General features: G+C 36.5%; 1 protein-coding gene across 1 annotated transcript; it reads left to right on the plus strand.

The window, feature by feature from the left end:
• The first annotated feature begins 19,746 nt into the window (after nt 1-19,746).
• Nucleotides 19,747-19,959, plus strand: LOC123935491 (V-type proton ATPase subunit e 1-like). Its single transcript, XM_045996344.1, has one exon. It carries the CDS (start codon nt 19,747-19,749, stop codon nt 19,957-19,959), a length of 213 nt encoding a protein of 70 aa, XP_045852300.1.
• Nucleotides 19,960-23,373: the final 3,414 nt, after the last annotated feature.

The following is a 23,373-nucleotide window of genomic DNA, read 5'->3' on the forward strand; positions in this document are numbered from 1 at the left end:
ATACCACCTTACACCAGTTAGAAGGGCCAAAATTAGCAAGACAGGAAACAACGTGTGTTGGAGAGGATGTGGAGAAAGGGAACCCTTTTACAGTGTTGGTGGAAGTGCAAGTTGGTACAGCCACTTTGGAAAAGAGTGTGGAGATTCCTTATGAAAGTAAAAATAGAGCTTCTCTGTGACTCTGCAATTGCAATACTTGGCTTTTGCCCCAAGGTTAGAGATGTAGTGAAAAGAAGGGCCATCTGTACCCCAATGTTTATAGCAGCAATGGCCATGGTCGCCAAAGTGAGGAAAGAACCAAGATGCCCTTCAATGGACGAATGGATAAGGAAGATGTGCTCTATATACACTATGGAGTATTATGCCTCCACCAGAAAGGATGAATACCCAACTTTTGTATCAACATGGACAGGACTGGAAGAGATTATGCTGAGTGAAGTAAGTCAAGCCGAGAGAGTCAATTATATGGTTTCACTTATTTGTGGAGCATAACAAATAACATGGAAGACATGGGGAGATGGAGACGAGAAGGGAGTTGAGGGAAATTGGAAGGGGAGATGAACCATGAGAGACTATGGACTCTGAAGAACAATCTTAAGGTTTTTAAGTGGCCGGGGTTGGGAGGTTGGTGGAGCCATGTGGTGGGTATTATGGAGGGCACGTATTGCATGGAGCAGTGGGTGTGGTGCATAAACAATGAACTCTGTTATGGTGAAAAGAAATTAAAAAAATATTTTCTCTTCTTAAAAATATTTTCTTTGACATACTGGTTGTTCAGTATCACGTTGTTTAATCTCCACTCATTTGTGCAGTTGTCAGTTTTCTTCATGTAACTTTTTTATTTCATATAATTTTGGTCATACATGATGCTTGATATAATCTCAATATTCTTAACTTTAATAATACTAAAATAGGATCTATTCTGAAGAATGTTCCTTATGCACATGAAAAGAATGTCTATATACTTGCTTTTGAATGACATGTTCTCTATACTTTATTGAGTCCATCTGCTCCAATGTGATTTATGGTCAATGTTTCCCTATTGATTTTCTGTCTGTATGATACATCTATTGATGAAAGTGTAGCATTATGTTCCTTGTTATTATTGTATTGTGGTCTATTTCTCCCTTTACTTCGGTTAATATTTGATTTCTGTATAGATGTTTTTCTATGTTGATAGCATTATATTTACAAAGGTTATATATACTTGTTGTATCAACCCCTTTATCATTATGTAATGATTTTGCCTCATCCCTACCTTTTTCTTAAAGTCCATTTTGTTTAATATAAATATAGTTATCTAGCTTTCTTTTGGCTTCTATCTACATAGAATATCTTTTCTTCCATATTTTCTACTTGACTCTGTGTGAGTCCTTTCTTTTGAAGTGAGTCATTTCTAGATAGTATATAGTTGGTATATAGATCTTGATTTTAATCCATTCAGCACTCAGTATATTTTGGTCAGAGAATTTAGTCCATTTATGTTTATAGTAATTATTGCTATGCCTGTCTGTATTGTTTTTTTTTTTTTTTTCATTTTTTCTGGCTTATTTATAATTCCTTTGTTCCTTTCTTCTTCTCTTTCTCTTTCTTCTCATTTATGGTTTCTTTCTTTCTGATCTGATGATTTTCTGAAGTTGTATGCTCAAATTCATTTCTCTTTTTATGTTTCTATTTGTGTGTATTTACCATTAAGCTAACATCAAACAAGAGATAAATGTCAATCTAATTTAAGTTGATAATTTGAATTTGATTATATTACAAAGCTCTATATTTTTACTCTCCACTATAATTTATGTTTTTGATGTCACCATTTACATCTTATCTTTTGTATCCCTTAAGAAATTACTGCATATACTGTTATTTTTACTACTTTTTTCTTTAGTCTTCATCTAGATTTATAAATTATTATCTCATTACCTTTTTGACAGTATACTTTCTGAATTTTACTATATGTTTACCTTTCCCACTGAGATTTATACTTTTATTTCTTTTCCTGTTATTATAAGCTACTTTCACATAATGACTGGATGCCTTAATCTGTCATCTCTCTGCTGTGCCTCTATGCCGTGGGTAGCAGTTGGTTAAAGAACTTTATCTCTGTTACAGTCTTATGGAAACTGCAAACATAAACACAATGGCCCCTACAGCCAGGTGATCTAGGGGTGTCCTCTGGTTGTCAGCCACAATAATTGGGGTTCCTGACCATTATACTATCTAATCTCCAGAGGATACTAATGACCTGGAATAAGGAAGAAGAAGAGTGAAAATATGCTACTTGCTGGCCTCTGTCCTTTCAGAATATTTTAGTAGACCCATAGATGTGTGTTAAATTATATTCCTACCTCATAGAAAATGCTTTAAAATATGTTAATTAATGTATTTCTTAGAAATTTTGGAGCTGTTCAGTCAGCTGCCTCTGCATTGAACCCTGGGGTGGATGGATCTACAAGCATTGGCCCTTTAAAAATAATTTCTCAGCCTTTTGAGTCTTGTGGAAGCAAAACCCACTGACTTTCAAAGATAGATATATTTTTGTAGGCTCACCTCTCAGGTGTAGGACTTAAAATTTGGAGTGCCAGATGTGGAATTCAAGCTTTTTGTACCTCAGGGAGAAGCTTGAGAATTTGAGTTTACTACCAATTTTTGGTCACTGCTCTGTGGGTGGGGTTAATGATCAGATTGTGTCTCAACCTTTCCTACTTGTTTAGGTGTTTTTTTTCCTCATTCTCATTCACCAACTGTGTAGGAATCATTCAAGTAATTTCATTTTTTAAAGAGGAAGTTGTACTGTCTATAGTTGTAGATGGAGTATGTCTATGGAAAGAAATGAATTCAGGATTCTCCTACATCACCTTCTTGAACTGGAATCTCCAAATCAATTTTTCTAACCCATCAAAGAGCTGAGGTTACAAGTCAACAAATGAGCAAAGTGGGGGGGGGGGGTTGGGAATAGAGAGAAGGCCAAACCAAGAAACAGACTCTTAACTATAGAGAACAAACTGATAGTTACCAGATGCAAGATGAGTGGGGGGATGATTCCTTAATCATCCTTAATGGGGATTAAGGAGTGCGCTTGTGATGAACACCAGTGAGTATGGAATTGTTGAATCACTATACTGTACACAGTGAAACTAATATTATATTGTGTGTTAAGTAATGGGAATTTAAATAAAAATTTAAAAAAACTAAAAAAAAGTTAAAAAGGACCTGAATGCCAAATGATTTCAAGCCCCTTCAAGGAGAGATAAGAAACATGAATTTTTCCATCTTTGATAAAGTATAAAGAGGGGAAGAAAAGGTAAGTATCATAAAAGTGGGAAAGAACTGATCAGTTAAAATTTTAATTCCTAAAGGCCTCATATGAGTTTGTGTGTCAATTTAGAATAAATGGGAGCCCCCGATACAAAGCAAGCCTAAAATATCTCACAAACTTTTCCCTGGGGGTATGAATAAAATAATCATGTAAAAGTTTGGGGACTGGGAAAGAGGAGAGAAAGAGAAAGAGGTAAAGAAGGTGATTGGCAGTCACTAGTAATAAAAAATCACCTTTTTTTTTTTTGACCCTTCTATACAAAGTATAAACCTTAAGCTGCTTGAGGGGGTATAGACATTGACTTCTGAAAGAGTAACTGGAAATCTTTTTCCCACCCCCAGGAATTAAGCAAAGATCCACTGTGCTAGGGGGAAGGGTAGAATCAAAAGCCATCCTGAGCCTGGAGGTAAGACAGGAAAACATCTCAATCTCAGAATACTCTACCACTGCTATCATGTGAAGATTAAGAAAATTCTTTTCTACCAAATGCCTACTGTTGATACAAGGCATAATAGATGATCATGGGAAGATAAGCTGGGATTCTGAGAAATCATCACCCTGAAATTCAAGAACACAACCCCGCCCAAGACTTAGACTAGGTCAGGAGATTAAGTAACCCCTATTGAGTCCACCAAGAACAGAGTTCCAAATAACAAGCACCAAAAGTCTGCTACTTATAGAGGATCAAGACCATGGAGAGAGACTCCCTCCATAGCATAGGCATGCAGGTAGTAATGAAAGCTGGAGAGAACAGGAGCAACAAGAAAACCTTCTTGAGTCACAGATAGACACTAAGCACAAAGTTATGACAGCCCATTGTTGGAGTAATTTGAAACCTATGGTGCACTGAAGATAATGGCAGTAGTCACAAAACCCAAATACAGATTAACTACTGACTCGATTGTCTCAAACTCTAAATGCAATGACCTAAGAGAAGCGGGCCCATTTCTTTGTGCAAATCGTATTTACTTCAATCTCTACTATTCTTATATACCTTTTAACCAGAAGTCTATTAAAAACTATAATACAGAGGAAGAAGCAAAAACAGTTAAACAAACAAACCCATAATTAAGAGACAAATCCATAGAACAAGAATCAGAGATGATCCAGATGATGGGACTATAAGTTGAGCACTATAAAATAGATTTTAATTTAGTGATATGGTGGTATAAGAACTTCCAAAATTTTTCTCCTCCATAGAGCAATGAGATGAAAGATGAAATATGTCAGAATTAATATTTTTAGATTTATGGAAATTAATTTTTTCCAGAAACCTGAGTACTCTGTAAATAAAATAATAAAATATTTTTAGATTTATTTATTTGACAGAGAAAGAGAGATCACAAGTAGGCAGAGAGGCAGGCAGAGAGAGAGAGGGAAGCAGGCTCCCTGCTGAACAGAGAGCCCAATGCAGGGCTTGATCACAGGATCCTGAGATCATGACCTGAGCTGAAGGCAGAGCCTTAACCCATCGAGCCACACAGGTGCCCCAATAAATCTTTATAACAACAGAGAATTCTGTAGAATTTTAACTTAAACTACTCCCATCTTCTCTCCCAGTCTTCTCAGTAGCCTTGAAACACTACTACCTGTAGTTGGGGTGAAAACAAGCACCTTGGCAGCGACTTTAGGAAACAGATTAGGTTTGGATATCCTGTAGTCTCATTCCAAGTGAACCATTATTTGACTGGTGTTTCCCTGGAATTTCTACTTATATAGCTTGTCTTTATTTGGCCTGACTAGGAGTTTGCTTAACGCTAAGAGATTTTTCCATGGGGTCATTTGGTGAAAAACAAAAGATGGCCACAGTTTTTTTTTTTTTTTTTTAACCACAGCAAGAGAGAAGCAACTTGTTATGTACATATAATTCTCAATATGATTATCAGTAATTCTCAATACAAGTAACATCAGAAATCATGGAGATCCAGAAATATTGGGATAACATATTAAGAGCTGAAAAAAAATAGAAAAAAAACTATGAACTGAAACTTCTTTTATTTTAAAGATTTTATTTATTTGTGAATGAGCATGACTGGGGGAAGGAGAAGAAGGGGAGAGAGAGGGACAGTCAGACTCTGCACTGAGTGGCAGAGTCTGACATGGGGCTCGATTCCAAAAGTCAGACATATAACTGTCTCAGCCACCCAGGCATCCCTGAACTGAAAAATTCTATATCTGGCAAAACTATTCTTCAAAAATGAAGGAGAAATTGACGAGCATGACTGGGGGAAGGAGAAGAAGGGGAGAGAGAGGGACAGTCAGACTCTGCACTGAGTGGCAGAGTCTGACATGGGGCTCAATTCCAAAAGTCAGACATATAACTGTCTCAGCCACCCAGGCATCCCTGAACTGAAAAATTCTATATCTGGCAAAACTATTCTTCAAAAATGAAGGAGAAATTGACATTTCCAGGTTAACAAAAACTGAGAAATTTTGTCACTATTAGAACTGCTCTACAAAAAATGCTAAAGAAATGTGTCAGAAATGAAAGGACACCAAACAGTAACTCAAATTCACACACACAAACAAAAAATACTAGTAAAAGTACCTGCACAGGCAAATATAAGTCTGTTTAAATTTTTTCACTATTTTTCCTAAATGATTTAAAAATAATTGCATAAAATAAAAATTATTACCCAATGTTGATAGAACACAGTGTATAAAAATGTAATTTGTGACAATACTAACATTAAAGTTGGGGGAATAGAGAAACAAAATTTTTGTATACTATTGAAACCAAGTTTGTTGTTATTGATATAAACCAGATAGCTATAAATTTACATGTTAATTATAATTCTTAGGGAAAATATATTATAAATATAACAAGTATATAGTAGAGAAATAAAAAAGGATTCAAAATGGTAGCCTAGAAAATATCTATGAAACAAAAAAGAGAGCAGTAATGGATGACTAGTTCAACAAAAAATACATCAAACATATAAAAACATCAAATTGACAAATGAAAATTCGACATTATCACTAATTACATTAAAAGTAAATTTATTAGACCTCCAGGTAAAATGGTGGAAATAGGAAGATCCTAAGCATACAAATAGAGAATCACCCACAATAGTGTAAATCATCCAGAAAATGACCAGAGACAGGCAGAACAGACTCTCCACAGGTAATTTAGAGAAGAGGCCACATCAAAAACAGTAGGAAGGACAGAGATACAGTCAGGAACTAAAATGAGACTATCCATGGGATGGAGGGATACCACAAGTAAAGAATAAAGAGAGGAGCAGACTCCAACATAGGCACCATAGTCATGATGGGTCTGCAAGCACTGGGATGATAATTCCCTATAACATTTGACTTTGAAAATAAGAGAAACTTAACTTCATGAGATCTTTCAATCAATGAGGCTTAACACCTGGAACTTTAAATATCAGCAGGCTCAGCCCGGGAGAGCTGGAGAGCAATATCAAACTGTGCCCCCATCCTTAAAAGTAAGCGTAACAAAAATCCTTTGAGATACAGCATAAAAACAGCAGCTTGAAAATGCCTCAGGTATATGGGAAGGAGATTTATTTTCTGGTCTCAGAACATATGTCAGAGGGGATTCAATCCTTAGGAGAATTCTCTAAGAACAAAAGAGTTGGCAGGCACCATTTGTGCCCCCAACAGAGACGCCAGATACCTGCAGGGACAAGCACAAACACTTCCACTTATCTAGCTAACAGTGTGCCCCACTCCCACGTTCTCCTGCAGATCTATCCCCATGAAACCATCCTTTGAAAGAGTTCTCCAAAGCATTTCACAAACACTGTATTGTGCAAGCAAAGCCAACTGTGACCAACACTCCAAAGCAACTCCTGCCCTGGGGAGAAGAGGAGATAACCACACACATATGAGTTTGATATCAGCCCTAGCAGTGGGGTGGGGGCAGACATCTGGTCTGACTGCAAACCCTCCTTACGAGTGGAAGCCTTTCAGGGAAAACCACAGGGAAAGCACATTGCAAGACAGTGGTATGCAGTTCTGGAAAACACCTGGTCTGAGGCAACTCAAATCCAAAGCAGTCCCAGGCTGGCTCATTAACAACAAAGGGACCAAACCCTGCCCACCACAACAGGCAAAGGAAACCATTGAAGATGACTGAATATGCAGCTCAGCCATAACAGTATTGTGCATGCAAACCACATGGGAGACACCCCTCAAGTGCCAGGTTCTGTGAACAGAGAATATTGCACTGAAAGACAATACAGGACCTGTCCTTCATAAGGCCACTATTTTCAAGAGCAGGAGACATACTGATTTTTCCCAACACCTAGAAATGGATAACTCTTTAATCAGAGTTAAAGAAAATGAAGAGTCAGAAAGATAAGTTCCAGAATAAAGAACAAGACAAAATCACAACAGGAGAGCTAAATGAAATAAAGATAAATAATATGCCTGATAAAGAATTTAAAGTAATGTTGATAAAAATACTGTACTTAAGAAAAGAGTGAAGGATCTCAGTGAAACCTTCAACAGGAGATATAAATCATTAAAAAAGAATGAATCAAAGATGAAGAACTCAATAACTGACATTAAAAATACACTAGAGGGATTAAACAGTAGACTAGAGGAAACAGAAGAAATAATCAGCCACCTGGCAGATGGAGTAAGGGAAAGCAATCAAGTTGAAAAGAAGAAAGGAAAAATATAATAAAAAATGAAAATAGAGAACTCAACGACTCCATCAGGCATAAACATTTCACATTATAGGGATCCCAGAAGGAAAAGAAAGACAAAGGGGGAGGAAGAAATATATTTGAAGAAATAATAGTGGAAAAATTCCTAATCTAGGGAAAGAAAAAGAAATCCAGATCCAAGAAACCCAGAGATTCTCCCACAAAAGGAACCCAAAGAGGAAACAAAGACATGTAGTAATTAAGATGGCAAGAAATAATAATAAAGAAAAATTTTAAAGAGCAGCAAATGAAAAGATAACAGACATACTAGAGAAATGCTAGAAGGCAATCAGCTGATTTTTTAGCAGAAATTTAATAGGACAAAAGAGAGTGGCATGATATATTCAATGTGCTGATAGGAAAAACAATCTGCAACCCAGAATACTCTATCCATCAAAGTGATCATTCAGAATAGAAGTATACATAAAGTTTCCCAGAAAAACGAAAGTTAAAAGAATTTATCACTGGGGTGCCTGGGTGGCTCAGTGAGTTAAGCCTCTGCCTTCAGCTCAGGTCATGATCTCAGGGTCCTGGGATCGAGCCCCGCATCAGGGTCTCTGCTCAGCAGGGAGCCTGCTTCCCTCTCTCTCCGCCTGCCTCTCTGCCTACTTGTGATTTCTCTCTCTATCAAATAAATAAATAAAATCTTAAAAAAAAGAATTTATCACCAATAAATCAGCCTTAAAAGAAAAGCTAAGGGGAATTTTTTGAATGGAAAGGAAAGACCAAGAAAAGTAAGAAATACAAAAGCTGTAAAATTAAGCATATTGATTAAACTCAGTCAGGCAAATACAAAATAAAAGGATGTAAAGTATGATACTACATAACTAAAACATGGTGGTACAGGGGAGGAGTAAATATTACTGCTTTCAGGATGGGTTCAATCTTAAGTAAACATCTGCTTAATATAGACTGTTATAGACATAAGATGTTATACATAAGCCTAATGGTAAACAAAAATCACATTCCACTAATAGATATACAAAATATCAAGAGAAAGGAATACAAGTGTATCACTAAAGAAACGCAGAAATTTGGGGTGCCTGAGTGGCTCAGGGGGGTAAGCCTCTGCCTTTGGCTCAGGTCATGATCCCAGGGTACTGGGATCAAGCCCTGCATCAGGCTGTCTGCTCAGCAGGGAACCTGCTACTTGAGATCTCTGTCTGTCAAATAAATAAATAAATAAATAAATAAACAAATAAATAATAAAAAAAGAAGGACAGCAATTGATGAGAGAAGAGAGTAATAGAAAAGTGAAACAGAGAAGAACTACAAAAACAACCATAAAACAAGTGATTAAATGGCACTTAGGTACACACCTATCAATAATTATTATGAATATAAAGGAACTAAATGCTCTAATCACAAAGAAATGGGGTGATATAATTGATAAAAAAAAGAAGACCATTAATATGCTGCATATAAGAGACTCATTTCAGATCTAGATACATGTGGATTGAAAGTGAAAGTCTGGAAAACATTAGTCATGCAAGTGGAAATGCCAAGAAAGCTGGGGTAGCAGAACCCATTTCAGACAAAAGAGATTTTAAAATAAGGACTGTAACAAGAGACCTAAAAAGGACAATATATATCATAAAGGGAACAACTGAACATGAAAATATAACAATTTTAAATATTTATTCATCCAAATGGTAGCACCCAAAGACATAAAACAGCTATTAACAAACATAAAGGAAGGAATCAACAGTAATACAATAATAATGGGAAACTTCAACACCTCACTTACATAAATGGATAGATCATTCCAACAGAAAACTAATAAGGAAACAGTGGTTTTGAATGACATATCAGACCAGATGGACTTAATAGATATATTCAGAACATTCCATCCTAAAACAACAGAACATACATTGTTTAAAGGGCCCATGAAACATTCTTCAGAAGAGATCACATATTAGGGTACAAAACAAAACTCAACAAATTCTAAAAGACTAAAAAATCATATCACACATCTTTTCTGACCATGTTATCAAACTGGAAATCAACCACAATAAAAAATCTGGAAAGAACACATATACATGGATGTTAAACAACATGCAACTAAACAATGAATGGGTCAACCAATAAATAAAAAAGGAAATAAAAAAATACTTGAACACTAGCCAATAGGATTCAACAGTACATTAAAAGGATTATTCACCACGACCAAGTGGGATTTATTCCAGGGCTGCAAGGTTGGTTCAACATCTGCAAATCAATCAATGTGATACAACACATTAATAAAAGAAAGAACAAGAACCATATGATACTCTAAATAGAGGCTGAAAAAGCATTTGACAAAGTACAGCATCCCTTCCTGATCAAAACTCTTCAAAGTGTAGGGATCGAGGGCACATACCTCAATATTATCAAAGCCACCTATGAAAAACCCACCACAAATATCATTCTCAATGGAGAAAAACTGAAAGCTTTTCCATTAAGGTCAGGAACATGGCAGGGATGTCCATTATCACCACTGCTATTCAACATAGTACTAGAAGTCCTAGCCTCAGCAATCAGACAACAAAAAGAAATTAAAGGCATCCAAATCAGCAAAGAAGAAGTCAAACTATCACTCTTTGCAGATGACATGATACTATATGTGGAAAACCCAAAAGACTCCACTCCAAAACTACTAGAACTTGTACAGAAATTCAGTAAAGTGTCAGGATATAAAATCAATGAACATAAATCAGTTGCATTTCTGTACACCAACCACAAGACAGAAGAAAGAGAAATTAAGAAGTCAATCCCATTTACAATTGTACCCAAAACTATAAGATACCTAGGAATAAACTAACCAAAGAGGCTAAGATTCTATACACAGAAACTTATAAAGTACTCATGAAAGAAATTGAGGAAGACACAAAGAAATGGAAAAATGTTCCGTGCTCCTGGATTGGAAGAATAAATATTGTGAAAATGTCCATGCTACCTAAATCAATCTACACATTTAATGCAATCCCTATCAAAATCCCATCCATTTTTTTCAAAGAAATGGAACAAATAATCCTAAAATTTATATGGAACCAGAAAAGACCTCGAATAGCCAAAGGAATATTGAAAAAGAAAGCCAAAGTTGGTGGCATCACAATTCCGGACTTTAAGCTCTATTACAAAGCTGTCATCATCAAGACAGCATGGTGCTGGCACAAAAACAGGCATATAGATAAATGGAACAGAATAGAGAGTCCAGAAATCGACCCTCAACTCTATGGTCAACTAATCTTTGACAAAGCAGGAAAGAATGTCCAATGGAAGAAAGACAGCCTCTTCAATAAATGGTGTTGGACAAATTGGACAGCCACATGCAGAAAAATGAAATCGGACCACTTCCTTACACCACACACAAAAATAAACTCAAAATGGATGAAGGACCTCAATGTGAGAAAGGAATCCATCAAAATCCTGGAGTGGAACACAGGCAGCAACCTCTTCGACCTCAGCCACAGCAACATATTCCTAGGAACATCGGCAAAGGCAAGGGAAGCAAGGGCAAAAATGAACTATTGGGATTTCATCAAGATCAAAAGCTTTTGTACAGCAAAGGAAACAGTTAACAAAACCAAAAGACAACTGACAGAATGGGAGAAGATATTTGCAAACGACATATCAGATAAATGGCTAGTATCCAAAATCTATAAGGAACTTAGTAAATTCAACACACAATGAACATAAATACAATAAGGAAATAAAAATACAAAATTCCAAAATCTTTGGGATGCAGCAAAATCTGTTCTGAGAGGGAAATTGATGACAATATGGGCCTACTTCAAGAAGCAAGAAAAAACTCAAATAAACAACCTAACCTTACATCTAGAGAAGCCAGAAAAAGAGCAAAAATCCCCCAAACTAGTAGAAGAAGGAAATAAGAATGATTAGAGCAGAAACAAAATAAAAGACTAAAACCAAACCAAAACAAACAACAACAACAAAAAAAAAAAAACCCCAAAAACAAAACCAAAGAACACATCAACAAAACTAGAAGCTGATTGTTTAAATAGATTAAAAAAATGTAAAACAAGAAACGTCAGCCAGACTCATCAAAGGAGAAAGGGATGGAGGGAGGGAGGCGACTCAAAAATCAGAAATGAAAGACAGGAAATAACAACCAACATCACCAAATACAAAAGATTATAAGACAATATTATGAAAAATTATATGCCAACAAATGGGACTATCTAGAATAAACAAATAAATTCCTAGAAACATATAATCTCCCAAAACTGAGTCAAAAGGCAATACAGAATTTGAACAGATTGATTACCAGCAATTAAATCAGTAATAGAAATCTCCCAACAAACTAAGTCCAGGACTGGATTCTTGTTTTACAGATGAATTGTACCAAACATTTAAAGAAGAGATAATACCTATTCTAATATACTATTCCAAAATATAAAAAGGAAATAAAACATCCAGATTCATTCTATAAGATCAGCATTATCCTGATACCAAAACCAGATAAAGACACCACTAACAAAGAGAACTATAGGGTTGCCAGGGTGGCTCAGTCAGTTAAGTGTCTGCCTTTGGCTCAGGTTATGACCTCGGAGCCTGTGAATTGAGCCCTGCATCAGGCTCCCTGCTCTGCAGGGAGTCTGCTTCTCTCTTTCCCCCTCACCCTGCTCATGCTCTCTCTCAAATAAATAAATAAAATCTTAAAAAAATAAAAATAAAATAAGAGAACTAGAGGCAAATATCCCTGATGAACATAGATGTAATAATCCTCCATAAATTACAAGCTAACAGAATCCAAAAATACATTAAAAAAATCATTCATGATGATTGAGTAGGAATTATTTCTGGGTTGCAAGGTTTGGTTCAATATTTACAAATCAATCAACATGATACATCACATCAATAAGAGAAAGTATAAGAACTATATGATCCTTTCATTAGACACAAAGAAAGCATTTGACAAAGTACAACATTAGTTCATGATAAAAGCCCTCAACAAAATTAGGCTTAAAAGGAACATATCTCAATATAATAAAGGCCATATATGGAAAAACCCACACTGAATATCATACTTAATGGGGGAAAAATAAGAGGTTTACTTCTAAGATCATGAACAAGATAAGGATGCCCAATCTGACTGCTTATATTGAAGATAGTACTGGAGGTTCTTGCCACAGCAATTAGACAACAAAAATGCATAAAATGTCATTAATAGATATTGGTCTATTCAGGTTGTCAATTTCTTCCTGGTTCAATTTTGGGAGTTTATAGTTTTCCAGGAATGAATCCATTTCATCTAGGTTGCTTAGTTTATTAGCATATAAATGTTGAAAATAACTTGTGATGATTGTTTCTACTTCCTTGGTGCTAGTTGTGATCTCTCCCTTTTCATTCATAATTTTATTAATTTGGGCTTTCTCTTTTTTCTTTTGGATTAGTGTGGCCAATGGTTTATCAATCTTATTGATTCTTTCAAAAAACCAGCTTCTAGTTTCACTGATATGTCCTACTGGTTCTAGTTTCACTGATACGTCCTATCTCTGGTTTCTACCTCATTGATCTCTGCTCTAATCTTGATTATGTCCCTTCTTGTGTGTGGAGTTGGTTTGATTTGTTGTTAGTTTTCCAGCTCTGTAAGGTGTAGAGACAGCTGGTGTAATCTGGATTTTTCAATTTTTTTGAGGGAGGCTTGGATGGCTATATATTTCCCCTTTAGGACTGCCTTTGCTGTATCCCCTAGGTTTTGGACAGAAGTGTCTTCATTCTCGTTGGTTTCCATGAATTGTTTAAGTTCTTCTTTGATCTCCTGGTTGATCCAGGCATTCTTAAGCAAGGTGGTCTTTAGCTTCCAGGTGTTTGAGTTCCTTCCGAACTTTTCCTTATATTGAACTCCAGTTTCAAAGCATTGTGATCTGAGAATATGCAGGGAGATTGAAGGAGTGAACAAAAACCTCCCAAAAAACAAGAGCCCAGGACCTGATGGATTCCCTGGGAATTTACCAAACTTTCAAAGAAGAAATAACACCTATTCTCCTGAAGCTGTGTCAAAAAATTGAAGCAGAAGGAAAACTTGCAGACTCTTTTTATGAAGACAGCATTACCCTGATCCACAAACCAGGCAAAGACCCTACCAAAAAGAATTTCAGACGAATATCACTGATGAATATGGATGCTAAGATTCTCAACAAGATCCTAGCAAACAGGATCCAACAGTACATTAAAAAGATTATCTACCTTGACCAGGTGGGATTCATCCCTGGGTTACAAGGATGGTTCAACATTCGCAAATCAATCAATGTGATAGAACAAATCAAGAAGAGAAGAGAGAAGAACCACATGGTCCTCTCAATGGATGCAGAAAGAGCATTTGACAAAATCCAGCATCCGTTCCTGATGAAAACGCTTCAAAGTATAGGGATAGAGGGAACATTCCTGAACTTCATAAAATCTATGAAAGACCCACAGCAAATATCATCCTCAATGGGAGAAAGCACACAGCCTTCCTGTTGAGATCAGGAACACAACAAGGATGCCCACTCTCACCACTCTTGTTCAACGTAGTATTAGAAGTCCTAGCAACAGCAATCAGACAACAAAGAGAAATAAAAGGTATCCCAATTGGCAATGAAGAAGTCAAACTCTCTCTCTTCCCAGATGACATGATTCTTTATATGGAAAACACCAAAGACTCCACCCCCAAACTACTAGAACTCATACAGCAATTCAGTAACATGGCAGGTTACAAAGTCAATGTACAGAAATCAGTGGCTTTCTTATACACTAACAATGAAAATACAGAAAGGGAAATTAGAGAATTGATCCCATTTACTATAGCACCAGGAACCATAAGATACCAGGGAATAAACCTAATCAAAGAGGTAAAGGATCTGTACCCGAGGAACTACAGAACACTCATGAAAGAAATTGAAGAAGACACAAAAAGATGGAAGACCATCCCATGCTCTTGGATCAGAAGAATAAACATTGTTAAAATGTCTATACTGCCTAGGGCAATCTATACTTTTAATGCCATTCCAATCAGAATTCCACCGGTATTTTTCAATAAGCTGGAGCAAATAATCCTAAAATTGGTATGGAATCAAAAGAGACCCTGAATTGCTAAGGAAATGTCCAAAAACAAAAATAAAACTGGCGGTATCACGTTACCTGATTTCAAGCTTTACTGCAAAGCTGTGATCACCAAGACAGCATGGTACTGGCATCAAAACAGACACATAGACCAGAGTAACAGAGTAGAGAGCCCAGATATGGACACGAAACTCTATGGTCAAATAATCTTTGACAAAACAGGAAAAAATATACAGTGGAAAAAAGACAGTCTCTTCAATAAATGGTGCTGGGAAAACTGGACAGCTATATGTAGAAGAATGAAACTCGACCATTCTCTTACACCATACACAAAGATATACTCAAAATGGATAAAAGACCTCAATGTGAGGCATGAATCGACTGAAATCCTAGAGGGAACATAGGTAATAACCTTGTCAATATCAGCTGCAGCAACTTCTTTGAAGACATATCTCCAAAGGCAAAGAAAACAAAAGCGGAAATGAACTTTTGGGACTTCATCAAGATCAAAAGCTTCTGCACAGCAAAGGAAACAGTCAACAAAACAAAGAGGCAACCCACGGAATGGGAGAAGATATTTGCAAATGACAGTACAGACAAAAGGTTGATATCCAGGATCTATAAAGAACTCCTCAAATTCAACACACACAAAACAGATAATCATGACAAAAAAGTGGGCAGAAGATATGAAGAGACACTTCTCCAATGAAGACATACAAATGGCTATCAGACGCATGAAAAAATGTTCATCATCACTAGCCATCAGAGAGATTCAAATTAAAACCACATTGAGGTATCACCTTACACCAGTTAGAATGGCCAAAATTAGCAAGACAGGAAACAAAGTGTGTTGGCGAGGATGTGGAGAAAGGGGAACACTCTTCCATTGTTGGTGGGAATACAAGTTGGTGCAGCCACTTTGGAGAACAGTGTGGAGATTCCTCAAGAAATTAAAAATAGAGCTTCCCTAGGACCCTGCAATTGCACTACTGGGTATTTACCTCAAAGATACTCAAATATGTAGTGAAAAGAAGGGCCATCTGTACCCCAATGTTTATAGCAGCAATGGCCATGGTGGTCAAAGTGTGGAAAGAACCAAGATGCCCTTCAATGGACGAATGGATAAGGAAGATGTGGTCCATATCCACTATGGATTATTATGCCTCCATCAGAAAGGATGAATACCCAACTTTTGTATCAATATGGATGGGGCTGGAAGAGATTATGCTGAGAGTAATAAGTCAATAACAGAGAGCCAATTATCATATGGTTTCACTTATTTGTGGAGCATAACAAATAACATGGAGGACATGCGGAGATGGAGAGGAGAAGGCAGTTGAGGGAAATTGGAAGGGGAGATGAACCATGAGAGCCTATGGACTCTGAAAAATAACCTGAGGGTCTTTGAGGGGTGGGGGTTGGGTAGTTTGGGGAACAAGGTGGTGGGTATTAGGGAGGGCACACATTGCATGGAGCACTGGGTATGGTGCAAAAACAATGAATACTGTTAAGCTGAAAAGAAAGAAAAAAATGCATAAAATGCATCCAAATTGGTAAGGAAGAAATAATCTGTTCTTTTGAAGATGACATGATCTTATATACATAAAACCCTAAACACTGCATCCAAAAAATACTAGAACTGAGTAATGAATTCAGTGAAGTCACATCATACAAAATCAATGTACAGAAATCTATTATATTTCTGCACACCAATAGTGAAGCAGCAGAAAGTGAGTTAAGAAAACACTCTGGAAAACAAACCGAGGGTTACAGAAGGGAGGGAGTTGAAGGTCGGGGTGATGGGATAATTGGGTGATGGGTCTAAAGGAGGGCACGTTATGTGATGAGCACTTGGTATTATATGCAACTAATGAATCATTGAATACTACATCAGAAACTAAAGATGTACTATATGTTGGCTAATTGAACATAATAAACAAAGAAAACAATCCCATTTAAAATTGCACAAAATAGTAAAATACTTAGAAATAAACTTCATCAAGGAAGTAAAAGACCTGTACTCTGAAATTTATAAAACACTGATGAAGGAAACTGAACATGACACAAACAAGTGGAAAGATGTTTCCTGCTCATGGACTGCAAGAACAAATATTGCTAAAATACCCATACTAGCCCAAACAATCTACCAATATAATGCAATCCCTATCAAAATTCTAACAGCATTCTTCCCTAAACCAGAACAAACAATTTTAAAATTTGTATGGAACCAGAGAATACCTTAAATAGTCAAAGCAATCTTGAAATAGAAGAATACAACTGGAGGTATTTCAATATCAGATTTCAAGATTAAGTACAAATCTGTAGTAATCAAAACAATATGGTACTGGCACAATTACAGAAACATATATCAATGGAACAGAATAGAGACCCCAGAAAATAAATCCATGAATTTATTGGTCAGTTAATCTATGACAAAAGTGGCAAGGATATGCAATAAGAAAAAGACAATCGCTTTAATTCATGTGTGAAAAACTGGACAGTCACATGAGAAAGAATGAAACTGGACTACTTTCTATACTATATACAAAAGTAAACTCAAAATGATTAAAGACCTAATCGTGAGATCTGAAGCCAGAGAAATCCTAGAAGAAAGTAAAGGCAGTAATTTGAATGACGTTAGTAAAAGCAACTTTTTTCTAGATATGTGTCCTAAAGTAAGGGAAACCAAAGCAAAAATAAACTTCTGGGACTACATCAAAATAAAAAAACCTTCTCCACAGTAAAGGAAACAATCAACAAGACTGAAAGACATCTTACTGAATGGAAGAAGATATTTCAAATAATATATCTGATAAGGGTTATACTCAAATTATATAAAGAAATTATACAATTCAACACCCCAAACACAAATAATCTAGTTGAAAAATGTGCAGCACCTATGAACAGATATTTCTCCAAAGAAGACATACAAATGGCCAACAGGCACACAGAAAGATGCTCAACATCACTAATTATCAGGGAAAAGCAAATCAAAACCATAAGAAATCTCTTCACACCGGCGTGAATGCCTAGTATAAAAAACTTGAGGCACAACAAGTGGTGATGAGGATGTGGAAAAGGGACCTTACCATTTTCTGACTATGCTGCGACGCTGATCTTGGACTCTCAGTCTTCAGAACTGTGAACAATAAATTTTTGCTGCTTCTATGCCACACAATCTATGGTATTTTGTTATAATAGTGTACAAAGACTAAGATAATGGCACAAACCATAACCAAAAGAGAATAGTAGTAGTTATACTAATAAAAGACAAAATATAATCTAAAAACAACTATTCTATATGGAAAAAGGACATTTTATATTGGTAAAAAGATCAATCCATAAAGATTATATAACAATTATGAACATAATTGCCGCAAACAAAAAACTCTGAAACACATGAAGCAAGAACTGAAAAATTAAAGGGAGAAATAGACAATTCAATGATACTAGTTGGAGACTTCAATACCATACTTTCAGCAAAGGATAGAACAACTTGACAAAGGGTAGACAAGGTAATAGACTTGAACAATACCATAAGTCAGCTAGACCTAACAGACACTCCACCGATCAAGAGAAGAACACTTTTGTTTCCCGAGTGCATATAAAAAATATGTTTCAGATAGATAGTTTATATGTTTCTAGGAATTTTTCCATTTTATCATGGTTATCTAATTTAAGCCACATGGAATACAAAGTTGGTTCAACATATAAAAATCAAAGGAATTCACCATACTAATAGAATAAATGGCAAACTGTATTATCATGTCAATAGATAAAGCAAAAGCAGTTGACAAAATACAATTCCTTTTTAAGATTAAAACTTTAAACTCTAAAACAGAGTTTTGGAAAGGGAAACTCCTTAATGTGATAAAGAGCAGCTATAAAAAATCCATAGGTAACAGGATACAAAATGGTGAAAGACTGAAAGTTTTTCTTCTAAGATCAGGAAAAGCACAAGAATGTCTTCTTTTATTGGTCCTACTCAACATTGTAGTAGAAGTTTTAGCAAGAGAAATTAGGCAAGAGATATAAATAGAAGTCATCCAAATACAAAAATAAGAAATAAAACATTTTTTAATAACTTAATATTATATATTGAAAAGTTCAATCTTCAACCCTCACATACACCCAACACTGTTAGAGACAATTAAAAAATTAGAATGCTGTAGGATATGATAGCAATATACATATGTTTTATTTTTATACACTAAAAATGAACAGCTTAAATGTGAAGCTAAAAAACAATTTAACTTGCAATAGCGTCAAAAAGAATAAAATACTTAAAAATAAAGAGAGCAAAAAGTGCAGGATGTGTACATGGAAACCATAAAACATCACTGAAGGAAATTAAGGAGGATAAATTTCATTTTCATGGATCAAAAGAGTTAATATTTCTAGGACGGCAATACTCTCCAAAATGATCTATAAATTCTCTGCTAACTTTATAAAAATTCCTCATGACTTTTATGCAGAAATTGACAAGCCAATTCTAAAATTCATATAAAAATGCAAGGAGGCTAAAGAATATTTTAAAAAATAATTAAAAATTAAAAATAAAGAAATAATAAAAAATTAAAATGAAAAAATTAAATGAAAATAAAAATAAATAGAAAAAATTATTTAAGAAAATGCTAGGTGCTGGACACTTCCGGGTGGAACCAAAGTGAGGCATCTGGGCAGGGGCTGATAGCTCCTGCGGCAACCATGGCGTATAATAGCCTCATGGTGCCTCTCATCTTGATAAATGTGTTCTGGGGCTTCCTCAGTTTCTGTGTGCCCTGGTTTATCCCTAAGGGTCCCAACCGGGGAATTATTATTACCACGCTGGTAACCTGTTCAGTTTGCTGCTATCTCTTTTGGCCGATTGCAGTTCCAGCCCAACTCAACCCTCTCTCTGGACCACAGTTGAAAAAATGAAACCATCTAGTACCTCAGGTATCATTGGCCTTAAGGAGGAAGACCTGCTTTCCAGTACTCCATCACTGAGGTCACGAAGAGAATTCCTGTAGATGCATAGTCAACTCCAAACCCAGACCACCTTCTTTGATTCCCATCTTTCGTCCATCAGCTGCCTTAAATATTCTCACCACATTTGAATATCTTACTCTATAATACAGTATTTTTCCCTGTCACCTTTTTTTTTTTACATTTCGACGAATTATGTGCCTACTTAAACCTAAACTGTGCTGACTCTGTACAACGTTCATGCACTTTTCTGGGCTAGAAGTTGCTATTCTTCTGGGAAATACATAACTCTCTCCTGGGAACCTGAATTGGAAGATGACTCCTGCCTAGTCACAGCAAGGGACTCAGTGAAGTGTTTAACTGTCAGAGTACAGAATCCAGTGGGGGCAGTCAGTAGGAGAGCATGTTCTGAGGCAATATCTATCCCAACAGAATTACACCAAAGTATATTTTCAGGATGACTTTCTTATTTCTGCCATCTACAAGAATAAAATATTTTTTCTGCCTTCTGTGGAAAAACAAAAATGCAAGGTGCTAATATAGCCAAAGCAAACTCAAAAAAGAAGGACAAAGTTGGAAGACTGATATTTCTTGACTTCAAATCTTACTATAAAGCTGCAGTAATCAAGATTGTGTTGTATTAACATAAAGATATCCATGTAGATTAATGGATTGGAATTGAGTGTCTAGAATATATATATATATATATATATATATATATATAGTTCCATTGATTTTTTAAAATTAACATATAATGTATTTTGTTTCAAGGGTAAAGATCTGTGAATCATCAGTCTTACATAATTCACAGCACTCACCATAGCGCATACACTCCTCAGTGTCCATCAACCAGCCACCCCATCCCTTCACTCACCTCCAGCAGCCCTCAGTTTGTTTCCTGATATTAAGGGTCTCTTATGGTTTGTCTCTCTCCCTGGTCCCATCTTGTTCCATTTTTCCCTCCCTTCCCCCCACAAACCTTTGCCCTGACTTTCAAATTCCTCATATCATAGAGATTGTATAACTGTCTTTCTCTGATTGACTTATTTCACTTAGTGTAATATCCTCTAGTTCCATTCACATCATTGCAAATGGCAAGATTTCATTTTTGATGGCTGCATAGTATTCCATTGTATACATATACCACTTCTTCTTTACCCATTCATCTGTTGATGGGCCTCTATGTTCTTTCCATAGTTTAACTATTGTGAACATTACTGCCATAAATATTTGGGTGTACCTGCCCCTTCATATCACTACATTTATATCCTTAGGGTAAATACCCAGTAGTGTGATTACTGGGTCATACAGTAGCTCTATTTTCAACTTTTAAAAAAAGATTTTATTTATTTATTTGACACAGGAGAACAAGGGAGAGAGACAGAGAGCAAGCATAAGCAGGGGGAATAGCAGGTTTCCTGTAGAGAAGGAAGCCCCATGAGGGGCTCGATCCCAGGACCCTGGGATCATGACCTGTGCAGCCACTTAATCGACTGAGCCACCCAGATGCACCTATTTTCAACTTTTTGAGGAACCTCCATACTTTTTTCCAGAATACCAAGGAACACAGAGAATAGGGCAGTGAATAGTGTTGACATTTAATAAATGGACAGAGGGGAAACAAAAAACCAAAAATCTAGAGGATGTAATCTGGTGGAATAGGAGGACCCTAGGCTTCCCTTGTCACACAAATACTATTGGATAGCTATCAAATCATCCTAAATACTCCAGAAACTGACCTGAAGTAAGGCAGAACAAACTCCATAACTAAGGGTAGAAAAGGTAGAGAAAATGATACTTTGAAGAAGGTATAAAATATGAAGACTGTTTGGGAGCTGTTGTAGTAGGGAGGGAGCTGTGGTAATGAAAAAGGATGAGAGACAGACTACCACTCAGAGGAGCACATGGGGAAAATTAATCCGCATAGCCATTGGCTTGGAAAGAAGAGGGGACAAATTTGTGACTTCTGGGAAACAGCTGGGCTGAAAACTTGGAGGTATAAAGGTCGGTGGGCTTGGCTCTGTGGGATCATGGAGAGTATTGGGACTGTTTTTGGAAAGAAAGCAGGGTGGACATTCCATAAACATGTTGTAGAGACTCTGGAATCCGGGAAATAAATTAAGCGTTACAGAAGGGAGGGGGTGGGGGATGGGGTAACCAGGTGATGGATATTAAGGAAGGCATGTGTTGTGATGAGCACTGGGTATTATATGCAACTGATGAATCTCTGAACACTACATTAAAAACTACTGATGTAGTATATATTGGCTAACTGAACATAAAAATATTAAAAAGTCATACAGCTTGGAAAGAGCAATCTGAAGTGCCTGGGTAGTTATTTGTTCAACTCAGAGTGCATCCCACAGAGGCAGAGTTCATGGAGAGAACCATCCAGGAACAAAGGAACAAGCAAGTTCCACTTCCTTTCTCTGCCCTTCAGCATAAGCAGAGGGTCACCTGCAGAAACCAGCACAGCTCTAACACTTGCTACCTAACTTGCTTAGACAAAGCTTTCTCTGCCTGGACTGTGATGGAACTGCCCTTCCCTGTTTTACTTGTGTTAGTCTCAGCATGTGGGCACCTCAGCTGGAAAACCTGCCCAAACCCCTGTTCACAATGTGTCTGCTGACTAGGGAGTTTTGTGGTGGCTCATTTCCAGCAGTGGTGGTGACAGGTCTCATTTCACAAGCAGAGTAAAGTACACCTAGTCAAAATACACCACAGCTAGGCCAAGGACCACTACTGCCCACAACAGGCAAAGACAGCCTCTACAGACAACTATCCTAAAGGATAAAATGGCCAGGACAAAACAGCAGGGCACAAGGAGCATACATAGGAGACAGTCCCAAAAGTGCCAGTCCCTGGAAATCAGGGTACATTACATCATAGGGCACTATAGAAAATCTTCTTCATAAGATTATCCCTAAGAACAGGAGATATATCTGACATTCCTAACAGACAGAAACAGGTACAAAGACTTAGACAAAATAAGAAGACAGAGAAATTTAGTCCAAATGAAAGAACAAGACAAGGCCACAGCCAGAGATCAAAGTGAAACAAATATAAGAAACATAACGATGGAATATTAAAGCAGTGACCAAAATAATACCCACTGGATTTGAGAGAAGAGGGGAAGACATCAGTGAGACCCTTAATACAGAGATAAGGAATAACAGCATAAATAAAGCTTCAAAAAATGAAATGAGAAATACACTTGATGGAAGGAACAGCAAGCAGGTTGTAAAAGCAGGGAAACAGATTAATGATCTAGAAGATAGAATAATGGAAAGCAATCAGGCTGAACAAAAGAGAGAAAAAATAATTACTCAAAATAAGAACAGACAAACAGCAGAGCTTAAAACCTGG

Source organism: Meles meles, chromosome X (assembly GCF_922984935.1).
Source record: "Meles meles chromosome X, mMelMel3.1 paternal haplotype, whole genome shotgun sequence".
Classification (NCBI taxonomy): Eukaryota; Metazoa; Chordata; class Mammalia; order Carnivora; family Mustelidae; genus Meles; species Meles meles.